Source organism: Trichomonas vaginalis, chromosome III, assembly GCF_026262505.1.
Source record: "Trichomonas vaginalis G3 chromosome III, whole genome shotgun sequence".
NCBI classification, from domain to species: Eukaryota; Parabasalia; order Trichomonadida; family Trichomonadidae; genus Trichomonas; species Trichomonas vaginalis.
In genome coordinates, this window is record NC_067205.1 from 23,305,195 (window position 1) to 23,316,683 (window position 11,489).

At 32.7% G+C, this 11,489-nt stretch overlaps 8 protein-coding genes across 8 annotated transcripts; 3 read left to right on the plus strand and 5 right to left on the minus strand.

The window, feature by feature from the left end:
• Positions 1 to 147: 147 nt before the first annotated feature.
• On the plus strand, positions 148 to 747 carry TVAGG3_0750250 (small Rab GTPase RabX6; the record flags this gene model as incomplete). Its single annotated transcript, XM_001301851.2, has 1 exon — positions 171 to 716. The coding sequence occupies one exon, from the start codon at positions 171 to 173 to the stop codon at positions 714 to 716; it is 546 nt and encodes a 181-aa protein (XP_001301852.1).
• Positions 748 to 1,119: 372 nt separating this feature from the next.
• TVAGG3_0750260 (uncharacterized protein) lies at positions 1,120 to 1,592 on the plus strand (the record flags this gene model as incomplete). Its single annotated transcript, XM_001301852.1, has 1 exon — positions 1,126 to 1,530. The coding sequence occupies one exon, from the start codon at positions 1,126 to 1,128 to the stop codon at positions 1,528 to 1,530; it is 405 nt and encodes a 134-aa protein (XP_001301853.1).
• A 388-nt stretch (positions 1,593 to 1,980) lies between these two features.
• Positions 1,981 to 2,664, plus strand: TVAGG3_0750270 (GTPase protein; the record flags this gene model as incomplete). Its single annotated transcript, XM_001301853.2, has 1 exon — positions 1,981 to 2,556. One exon carries the CDS (start codon positions 1,981 to 1,983, stop codon positions 2,554 to 2,556), a length of 576 nt encoding a protein of 191 aa, XP_001301854.1.
• A 256-nt stretch (positions 2,665 to 2,920) lies between these two features.
• Positions 2,921 to 4,159, minus strand: TVAGG3_0750280 (dolichyl-phosphate-mannose-protein mannosyltransferase protein; the record flags this gene model as incomplete). The annotated part of the gene is made up of 1 exon (XM_001301854.1): positions 2,921 to 4,159. One exon carries the CDS (start codon positions 4,157 to 4,159, stop codon positions 2,921 to 2,923), a length of 1,239 nt encoding a protein of 412 aa, XP_001301855.1.
• Positions 4,160 to 4,708: 549 nt separating this feature from the next.
• Positions 4,709 to 5,467, minus strand: TVAGG3_0750290 (uncharacterized protein; the record flags this gene model as incomplete). The annotated part of the gene is made up of 1 exon (XM_001301855.2): positions 4,806 to 5,450. The coding sequence occupies one exon, from the start codon at positions 5,448 to 5,450 to the stop codon at positions 4,806 to 4,808; it is 645 nt and encodes a 214-aa protein (XP_001301856.1).
• Positions 5,468 to 5,815: 348 nt separating this feature from the next.
• TVAGG3_0750300 (protein of unknown function, DUF1619 family) lies at positions 5,816 to 7,117 on the minus strand (the record flags this gene model as incomplete). Its single annotated transcript, XM_001301856.1, has 1 exon — positions 5,816 to 7,117. The coding sequence occupies one exon, from the start codon at positions 7,115 to 7,117 to the stop codon at positions 5,816 to 5,818; it is 1,302 nt and encodes a 433-aa protein (XP_001301857.1).
• A 287-nt stretch (positions 7,118 to 7,404) lies between these two features.
• On the minus strand, positions 7,405 to 10,158 carry TVAGG3_0750310 (VPS9 domain family; the record flags this gene model as incomplete). The annotated part of the gene is made up of 1 exon (XM_001301857.2): positions 7,687 to 10,146. One exon carries the CDS (start codon positions 10,144 to 10,146, stop codon positions 7,687 to 7,689), a length of 2,460 nt encoding a protein of 819 aa, XP_001301858.1.
• A 631-nt stretch (positions 10,159 to 10,789) lies between these two features.
• On the minus strand, positions 10,790 to 11,343 carry TVAGG3_0750320 (nucleoplasmin core domain domain-containing protein; the record flags this gene model as incomplete). The annotated part of the gene is made up of 1 exon (XM_001301858.1): positions 10,978 to 11,343. The coding sequence occupies one exon, from the start codon at positions 11,341 to 11,343 to the stop codon at positions 10,978 to 10,980; it is 366 nt and encodes a 121-aa protein (XP_001301859.1).
• Positions 11,344 to 11,489: the final 146 nt, after the last annotated feature.

The following is an 11,489-nucleotide window of genomic DNA, read 5'->3' on the forward strand; positions in this document are numbered from 1 at the left end:
ATAGTTTTTTTTTTGGTTTCGCAAAACATCCAAAAACAAATATGCTATAAAAGTGACAATTTTAGCAAAACGAAACCCTTACCATATATGCTACTTCTTTTGAAAGTTCAAAATACGGATAAATTTTATCTTGTCAGCGGATAAATTTTCCAATTTTTTCAAATTTCATTATGGGAAAGCAAAAGATTGTGACTGTTGGGCCAGCATCAATAGGCAAAACATCACTTATTAATGCTCTCTGTGATCGTGAGTTCAATGAAGATCAAATGCCAACAATCGCTCAAGAATTTATTTCACAAGAAGTTATGTTTGAAGGGCACACTTTTACAAACGAATACTGGGATACTGCAGGGCAAGAAAGATTCTCTCATTTAAACGGATATTACATTCATGGAGCAAATATTGTATTAGCTTTATGTTATGCGAATGACCTTTCCAGTTTAGAAAGTAGTCTAAGTGTTGTGAATAATACAATAGGAAGCAATGAATATGAACTAATAATTGTTTTTTCAAAATGGGATATTGAATCTGTCGATGATGTTACACTTAGAAAAGCAATTAATGATGTAAAAATTTATAATCCAAGAGATGTAATTCCTACTTCTTCCAAGATTCACTATAATATCGAAGAATTAAAAACAATAATCAGCTCTTGTTATCATGAATCAACAGTCTCAGAACATCCGGTTTTAAAAACTCAATCTAGTTGTTGTTAAATACGATAGTAAAAATTATATTATCTATTACTTGTAATTATAGCGTCTTTTGAATTGAACTAACTTTCCACTAGTGAGATTACACAGATATAATCGTTTCTTTGATTAGATATAATATGAGAAAGTAAATTTGAACTCAAAATACATATTGTTATAATGCTCATGAAATCAAAAGTAACCAATGGATTCATTTTAATTAATTCAAGTGTTCAATCAATTTTATAAACAAATTTCAGATATTTTTCAAATTATTTATGTGATTAATGATTAACTCATCCTTGTATGAATATCAAGAATTATGAAATCACTTATTACATACTAACATGAATTTCTAAACGCATAACTGTCACGTTTTGTTCCCTTTCCGTTACTGACGATTATTTTTTCTAAAGGAAATATTTTAATTTGAATGAGTTCTGCTATTCGTAGCCAAGAACATGATCTCAAAAATCAAATATCAGCCCTAGTTTCTTCACAAGAAGTGTTTGAAAGAGTAATTCGCGAAGCTAAACAAACAGCCACAAGAAGAGCACAACATATTTTAGACAACACCTATCCAGAACCACCTGAATTACCAAATGTTCATGTAGAAAGTGATGAACAAGATGAATATTTACTTATTTTAGATTATTTGATTACAACCGGTTGTAAATGGACAGATACCGTACTTCGCTTTGAAAGTCAGCATCCAGGAGTAAAATACGACCGTAAGAAACTCGCAAAGCAATTTGGTTTGCCTACTTACTGCCGTAAACCTTTATTAGTCCAATTAATAGAGGAACGTATGCGCCAATTAGAAGAAGGAGAGGATTAAGTTGTTATACATAGTTTATAAATTACTATTCTTCGTTTGTTTTTTTGATAATTAACAATTTTTTGTATTATTCTATTGTTTTCCTACACCAACGTTATAATTCATATTTTGATGAAATGCAACATAATTCTACATTATAACATCCCAAACAGAAAGAAACTCATTAAATGATATAGAATACTTTTGTTCTATGTATAATGTTAAGCTTCCAATAGCTGATACTAAGCATTATATTAATATGTTGCTTTTCTTGGACTCGAAAATGTGAAATTTCTTAGAATGATTTTTTTTCTCGGTAAAAATTGAATTGGGCAGAGTGATTTACTATTGTTTGACCGTCTAATTATATACAACAATATTTAATTAGACCAGTAAACATATAAAATATTCCTGTCATGTAAAGCCAATCTGCCGGATCTATCCCAAAATCATCTTTTTGACAAAATCAACATGATATCGAACGCCCCGATCAACCTCGTAGTTTTTGGCTCAGGCGCTGTCGGCAAATCAGCTATGACACTCAGGTACACATGTGGCAATTTTATTGAGGATTATGATCCAACAATTGAAGATCAATACTCAAAAGATATCACAATTGACAATGTTACATATAAATGTGAAATTCTAGATACTGCCGGTGAAGAAGAGTTCATTCAAATGCGTTTGCCTTATATAAGAAAAGGAAATGCATTTTTATTGGTTTATTCCATTACCTTCAGACAATCATTTGATGAAATTGAGCATCTCCATCGCGATATTTTACACAACAAGGGTACTACCGATGTCCCAATTGTTATTTGCGGCAACAAATGCGACCTTGAAGACAATCGTATTGTTTCGAAGTCCGAAGGCGAAGTTCTTGCACAGCAGCTCAAATGCCCATTCATGGAAACTTCAGCTAAGACCGAATACAATATTACAAACGCTTTTCAGACAGCTCTTCGTGAATACATTAAAAGAGTCACCCCTGTTCAAAATCATACCCAACAAGAGGAGCCAAAGAAATTCCGCTGCATCTTAGTTTAAAGTCCAAAAAAATTAATATTATTATTTTGGGATATTTGGATTTTATTTTGATTTCAGAGAATTTCTATGTTACTTTGCAGCACCATTTTAAACTGTTAAATCACTATTAAACTTTTTATGATTTTTTGCAATAATTTTTTGAAAATTTTCTCCAAAAACTAAGGTTTTAATATATAAACATGTTCATCATTAATTTTTATAACTTAACCTTAGTTTTATATCAAAAATTTAGAAAATAAAATTCATCAGAAATTTGCCTTGCTCGCATCAAGCTAAATATATAAAAAATATTGATTAATCAACTCTAAAGTAAACATTTATTTACATATCAAACAAGTAGTAGCCAGTAATAAAATTTTCTGAATTATTTCTTTTTGGCATAATGTTCTGATCTTCTCCTTCTATGAGCCTGATCACCTTCTATCCAATTTTCATTCCAAATAGAGATTTCTTTATCTCTCATTGGAGTTGCATAAATATAAGGCGACCAAAGCCAAAATCCTATTATTGCTAAGATACAAACAACAACTACAACAATTCCTTTCCACTTTCCCTTGCAAAAATTGTCGACAAAAGCACCAAATCCCATACAAGCAATTCCAAGAGGAATTAAGTAATGGTATAAATACATAACACGAGGAATAAGGTAAAATGGGAAGTAGCAGCAGCTATATCCGAAAGCGAGTAAAAGTGAAATTAATTTTTTCTCTTTTCTGAAAGCAAATAAACAACAAACAATACCAAACAAAGCAAAATAATATGAGAAAACATTTCCGAGACACCGAATCTCTCTCTGGTCCATTCCATAAAAATATACTGCAACAGAACCTAAAATTGGCCAATGATGGGGATAAGACATAGAATCATGGAATTGTGTGATTCCCATATTGCCTTTGTGCATATCTTTGGCCAGCCATAAAGTTCTCTTCAACAGATTTCTTCCTGAAATTAAAACTGATTTTAAGCCATAAACTCCGCCTATGACAAGCTGTTCTTGCATATCTTGAGGGAGATAGCCTTTTCCAGGGCCATCGTATACGAGAACAGCAAAATGGATGAAGAAAGATGAAAGATAAACACAAAATTGAATTAAAAATAAAGTAACGCCGTAAAAGCCAATATCGAATAGGTAATCTAATAAGCCGATCTTATATGATGGAAATAGCTTGCAAATGTACATGGCTCCATCAAATCCCATCAATCCCCAGGCTGTATTCTTGCAAGAACAGGCTGCACCCAGTGAAATACCATTAATGATATGCCATTTGAAGAATGAAAGATCTGAAACTGGAATAGAAATAGTATACGACAAAATTAAAACATGAAGGTAGGAAAAGAACAATAAAACGCCATCACTAAGAATGTGGCGTGCTTCTGTAATCAATGAAGTGTCGCACATGTAGAGCACAGATGCGGCTATCGCGGCTAATTTGGAGAAATTCATAAATCTCATCGAAAGATATACAAAAGGCATAACAAGCGAAGAGAAAAGTGCTGGAGTGAGTCTTAATTGGATGTAATCTCCTTCGTGATATCCTGAATCTGGACAATTTTCGAAAGTTAAATTTGCATCGTAGTCTGCGAAGTACGCAACTGTTGCCATTAGAAGTTTTCCTAGGGGTGGATGAATATCAAAGAAAAATGTTCGAGTTAAATAGTAATTTGTGAAATTTCCAAAATAAACTTCGTCAAATACTGTTCTATTTGGGAAATAAATGTTATAAATATGCATAAATATTGTGCATACTAGTATAACCATGGATATAAGTGCATCATATATATCCAAATGAACTCTTGGGAAAAGTTCTTTTGATTCCTCAGAGTCCATTTTGAAAATTTTATTTCGCAATCAAATAAATGCATACATTCATATTATTTTAATCAATGCTTATTTACTGCTTTTTTAGCTTCGATTAAGCTTTATTTAAAAATTTCAAAACAAAATTATGCTAAACTTCGAACATCTTCCACTAATATAGACGGGCATTAGCCAATATAGTTCCTTCATAATATATAGAACTCATAAAATAAAAAAGAATCTTAAAATATATCTAAAATATCAAAACTTTTATGATTGAATGATCTTCAAATCAAACTTACGATTTAAAAATATATAATGACTTATTATAGTAAAGCTGTAAGAGATAATTTCAAAATATTAATTTTTTCATGTAAATTTAAACGACAAGTAAAACTTTACTCAACTTTAAAACGAATAGAAAAACTAATTTGAGAATAGGGACAAGACTTTACTGTCCGACCTTGTTGTAAGAAGTTGTGGAGTTAAGAGCTTCTCCCTTTGTTCTGGTTAATTTGAAACCAACAAGGAAGAAGACGATGCAAGCGATGAACCAAGCGGCAATTGAGTAGACAATTCCACTGGAGCAAATCTGTGAATTTGTGCCTGCATTTGAGATTGGGATCAATGTAGCAGCAATAAATGCTGTGAAGATGTTGAAAACAGAGTAGAGAACGTGCTCCTTGCCAGCGCCGAGGTGAGCTGTATCGATGATGCCTTGGATGATGAAAGATGTGATGAATGGCCACTGTAAAGCGAGATCAACAGAGATTGAGACAAGTGGAAGAATGTAAACAACCATACGGTTAAGATAAGAGCCTGTGTGGAATGAACTTGGGAGGAAGATATAAAGAATACCTGTGACAAGAGAAGCAACAGCAGCGAAGAATTTCATAGAGCGTGCGTGATTTTCAGCATCTGTCTTCCATCCAAGGAATCCGTAGAAGACACCAGCTCCTACAAGGATACCACCAACAACGATAGAGCAAACTCTTGAGGCAATGGAGAAGCATGTAAGAAGGGATGCAGCGAGTGTTGTGACGAAGCCAAGGCCGCCCAAGACGCCACCAACTTTAGCAAGTTCAGCGAAACTCATTTTTATGGCGGTTGAGAAACGATAATTTTGAGATCTTTTATCTTTATCGTCATTTTGGATTCATTTTGATATGAAATTAGATCATTTAACTGTTAACCTTCCAATACTCATCGTAAAATCAGTGATGTTATTCAATTTTTTTGATTGATATTTTATGATCTTTCGGATCGATAATTTGGCATTAGCATTTTTTATTGATAATAACTAAAAATGTCGTTAAGGTTTGCCTTGAATATGACATTTGGGGAGATGTGATGAACAAATGTAAGATTTAAAAGGCATTGTCTGGCAAACTATTCAACAAATCAAATCAATATCTGGAAAAATATACCTAAATAAAAACAAATCTAATTATTTTGACAAATTTATTCATAAAACAAGTAATCCAACCAAACAAGAATAGTAATAATAGCGATTAATATAATAGAAGTTGTAGAGATAATATCACTTCTATCACTTAGCATAAATGAAAAGATATTTGAAATTGAAACAGAATAACGAGTATCAACAATAGGATCTAAGGTCTCATTGTTATCATTAACTTCTATTTGATTAATTTTAATGGTTGCATAGTCCAAATTGCTGTTAGTAATGTTCTGATAATCAACTCCAACAATTTTATAATAATAAGCAAGCTGGTTGTCATATTTCTTATATAAGATTGTATATATGTGTATTGAAGAGGCATTTAATGCGCCATATTCAGGAAATGTGAAACTTGTGTTTTCAAATGTTGAATCAATTTCACCGTATGTTGGATATAAGTCTGGATATGGGAATATATCAGAAAATGAAGGTACTGTACTAGAATTTGATACATCGAAAAATTGAGTAACATTTGAAACGAATGGAACTGTTTGTCCGTTAAATAAGAAATCAGCAAATGCAGGCTCTGTATTATTTGTTAAAGAAACTAAAGATTTTCCTGAACCATATCCATTTCCTGCTTCTGTATAAGTATCAACGGTTTGTTTAGGTGCCATGTAAAGAATGAATTGATTTTGAGCTGAAGCATTTGTAATATTGAATCCTGATTTTCCGATTGTTAATTTAATTCCTGTTGTTTTATCAGTGCAATTTGTACCTTCGCAAAATTTGGCAGGTAATAAAGGAGTAAAGTTATTATCTGATAAAATGACAGAATCATATATACAGCTTGTATCGTAAGAATATCCAAGTTCGACATTTCTAACGCCATAAAGAGCATTACAATAGATTGAGTTAACGCCAATTGGTGCATATAATATATCCTCTGATGTACTAGATCTCATCCATGGGTCTGTCTCATAAAATTTAATCTGTGCTTGATAAGGAAGTGTTGGAATGTAAGTATTGTCTGCAAAAGAGGAAATTCCGAAGTATGAGGCATCGTAATTTGTGATTTCATCTTTCGTTGAGAAATTATTTTTGATATAATAGCATTTTTGATTATCGATTGTTTGAGTTTGAATGCCTCTTGAATGTTTAACAATGTTATTTGTATCACATGTCATTGAATATACATTTCCTACACTTTCAGTGAGACAAAACGTAGATCTAAATCTCGCAATTGATGAAGAATTGCAATCTAAATCGCAGCAGCAATATAAATCGCACTGATCTGTTATATCGCAGTCACAAGGCTCCTGAATATCAAAATCAGAATCCCTTGATAGACCGAAAGACATGAATAAAAACGAGAGAAGCATTTTAGAATTAGAAAACGGGCGCCTAATGAAAATCATGATTATAGTAAAAAACTTAAATATAGCATAACTATCTAATAACAAGAAATTTTCTCATATAAAATAGTGCATTAAAGCCTAATAAGCTTAAAAAATTATCTAAATACAATAAAAATACTGCTCTAACTAATAGCATATGATCCTATGACTTGCAAATCTAATTATAGGAGTTCAAAACTTAACTTAATGCTAAAAAATTTATCAAAAAATGTCATAAATCTCTAACTAAACCTTCTGATTTCAACAATTTAGCAGCTATTATCCAAAATAAACAAATAGTCAGTAATATCATTTAACACTTGAATTGGAATTAAGGAAGGTTAAACATTCAACTAAAAAGTATTGTCAATCCTTAATATCAAGAAACATCTTAAAGATTTATAAGGTAAAATTATGTTGAAACGAGAGTATTTCTGAGATATCAAAAAAATTGTTAAAAATTTTAAGCAGAATATTATAAAAATATAACTTTTTATTGAATACAAAAGAAATATAGTTAAACTTTCTCTTACTTAGTTCTTATATCTTTGAGCGTTAATAATGAAGTCTTCAGCCGAAGTTCTGAAGGTTGTAGCGCAGTAGTTCTCCATGGAATCAAGAAGTTTAAGTCTTCCGTCGATGTTGAAGAGGAAGAAGTTGAGGTAATGGAGGGAACTTGCGAGATTTGGCAATCTTGCCCTGATAAGTACGTAAATAAATAATGGAAGGAAGTCATCACCCGGACAACCTTCACCTGCCTCGAAAGTATAAATGTCCTGGATGAGATCTATGGCATTCATGATTTGTTGGAGTCTTTCGAGCGGTCCACCGAAGCTTGTGCCTCTCCTGATGACAGCTATTGGTGCATCGAAGGTACTGGGAGTCTTAAAGAGCTGTTTAAGGACAGGAGAATAATTTTCAAGGAGAAATTCTTCGAGTCTGCGATCATATGTCTGGTAAACTTCACGGTCTTGCTCTACAAGGTTCGGATTCGCGTTGATAAAGTTCTGATAAGGGATCATTGATACTAATGTGGAATGTAATTGTCTCATGATCGGAGAACGATGGGATTTATCAAGGCCATTCTGTTCTGAGAAGGCCATGAAATTTTCTGCCGCTGGCTGGAAGAATTTGAGCCATTCTTCATCAGATGTACAGAGAAGTTTCTCATTTCGCTGGATTTCCTGCTGTAAATTCTTATGTCTGATCAGGAATAATCTTAACAAGCTCTGATGAATAATTGGCGTAAGTTGGTCGTTCATAAGTCTGATGCGTTTTTTAATGGTATCCATCTTCGCGCAGGCTTCCTGGAGAAGGAATGAGCTTGCGAACTGTAATGCGTGCGATGACGTCCTGTTTTCGATCGTTTGCTTGACGCGATTAAGGATTTCGACATCATCTGCTCCGGTACTAAGGATTTTGACGGAAACAGCTTGTGTCTTTGTAATGATATCGGCATAACCGTTTTCTAGAGCGCGTTTACGATGGAATTCGCAGAAATCGAGTAATTCTGACGGAGCTCCGTGAATAATTGGGAGACTCTCCAAGTAAACAATGAGATGATTGATAACTGGGGTGATATGATCTGTATTTATGCTGTGTTGGTCTGAATTAAGAAGAGGAATGTAAAGAACTGGTTTATCTTTGAGATCTGCTGGAACGAATGGTTGCGGTGGGAGTTTGAAAGCTTGGAACCAAAAGTCTATCAGGTCTGATGACGGTAATGTGAAATCTTTTTCGAATGACGTTAATTGATAGAGTTTTTCCTTTGTTTTATCGGGTAAATCTATATCATTGCATGTTGTATTAATTATATGCGCTATGAAAAGTACATCATTGACCGATAAAATTAACAAATGGAATCTCATATCTGAAACGTTCTGAAGACGTGCAGAAAAGATGCCATCGACTTCACCGTTGTAAGATCTGATTCCTTTGATGAGTTCGTGAACGCGGATTCCTGTAAATTCGTCGCTCTTAGTAAATCCGGTTTTTTCGTAGGATTCTTGGATTGTTGAGCTTCCTGTTGCCCACAGGAACATTCTTGATACGATGGTAGTATGTGTAGTGTGTGGGAGAACCGAAGTTTCTGGAATCAAAGCGAATAATTTTGGATTAATCAAAGCGGGCTGAAGAAGCAAATCGAAGAAGAAAATCTCGATCAGCTGTGTTGGCTGTTGCGAATCCTCACCGAAGATCTCTTGCGCAGCAACGAAAGCTCTTCTGAAGAAATATCTCAATAAACTTGGCATAAAAGGTATATTCTCGAGGAGTTTGTCGGTAAATAATGATGCGTACCTCGCACATACCTGGAGGTATTCTTTCGAGCTCATCCTGTACTTCGACAAGTCTTCTTCATTGATAAAATCGATATAGATGTTCGAAAGGGAAAGTCGAAGATATGTTTGAACGCCCGTCGTATGCATAAATTGACGGATGATTTCACGAATGAAAGAAGTGCGGAAAGAAACTGAATTCACAGTTTCTGACTGCTTTATCTGAAGAACAAGGAGTTGAATCAAAGAATCAACGTAAGCAGCGCCTTGTTCAACACACCAGCAATAGCCGAATAAAGAAAGGAACGTTGAAGATGAGAAAAATTGAATTGCGGTAGGAGATGGTAGATAATTAATGGTTTCTGCTTGACGTGAGAAGTATTCGTTAATGCATTGAACAATTTCCGGCATATTTTCTAAATAATGCTTAAGGAAGTTGTTTATTTTTGAAGTTACACTCGTATTAAATGGCAAAGCTGAAGGAGATTCATACACGGTGCCCTGCTCTCTAGTAAAGATAGGGGAGTGAAGGAAATTTTGTACAACCGCTTCAGAAAGCTTTGGATACCAAATATCAAGAAGACCAAAATTACGGAATGCCGAAATGGTTTGTCTGATACTTGAATCGAGAGCCTCTTTCTGGCGGGCAATTTCTATCTTAAGCATATTAGAAAGCTGCTTTTCCTGTATTACTTGATGATGAATCTCAGTTAACATTTATTTTTTTTTCTCAGGGTCTAAATTATAATAATAATCCTCTCAAATTCAAATATCGAATTATTTTAATTTGATAATATCATATTTGATATTTATGTAGTTTAATGTCAAACATCAGTTTACAAAAATAAAAAAAAAGCTGATTGTTCAGGTACAATGTAAATCAACAAGAAATCAGATTTTGAATGTGAACTCGGGCCAAACCCCATCTTGAACATTTCCTATATAGTTTAACCTTTTGTTTCATGGGCAATTTTCTGTATTTCGGTTTCAAGGCTAATTTCGAACTCACTGATCAAGATTGCTAAAAAGATATGAAATGAAACAACACACCAATGAAATATTTAAACCTTGCTTCTTAAAGACTAACGCTGTTATTCCTAATCCAAATTGATCTGGAATCATCATAAATTATCATGAGAAAGTAAAATATAGCTAAGTTTCATCATGTGAATTAAGATTAACTATTAGTTTTAGTATATTCCGATATGAATTTTTTGCATTATATATATGTTAACCTTGGATAATCAATAATAAAGCTAAACATTATACAATTTATATCAATTGTGTTTTAATACAATGATATAGGAAGAATTGCAATTTACTTCAAGTCTGGAATGAATAAGTTTATTAAAAAAAGGCATATCATTTTCATATAGTTATTATTATGAATACAGGTTTAAATTTTATAGGAATTATCCATTAATTTACATTTGATATAGAAAATTATATTTTTATAAATGATTTCCGAATAATGTAAATAAAAATATAAGTTAATTTTAGGAGAGTTAAACAATTATTATTACATGAATGTATTATATTTGTAAATGTTCATTTTGTATCTGTTTTTTCGACAGTTTCGATACTTAAAGCTAAACCATCAGTTAAAAATCCTGATACATCAATAGGTATCGCGCTTCCTTCTGTATAAAATTGAATGTTATCATTTTCACTAAAAGTAACTTTCATAATCGAGGATTCAAAGTATCCAATCTTGAAATTTATTAATTGTATTGGCGGGTTGTCGTTAACTTTAACGAATAGTTTAACTTTTGAATCTTTTGGATATTCTTCTCCTTGAGAAACAGCCACATTTGATAAAACACAGTCTGTTCCATCAGTAACTAATATTTTGCAGATAGTATTTGGCTTTACTTGAGCAAACCAAAGAGGAGTTAATTCATTTGGTATCTCCATTATAAAAAAATGAACTTTTTTGTAGAAATTTTAGAGTAACAACACTTGAAAAGTTTTTTTGTTTGTATTTGTTCATTGTTGAGTTCAATTTTTTTGGAAATTTTTGAAAAACTTTAAAATCTAAATTCATAAATATAACCTTTATA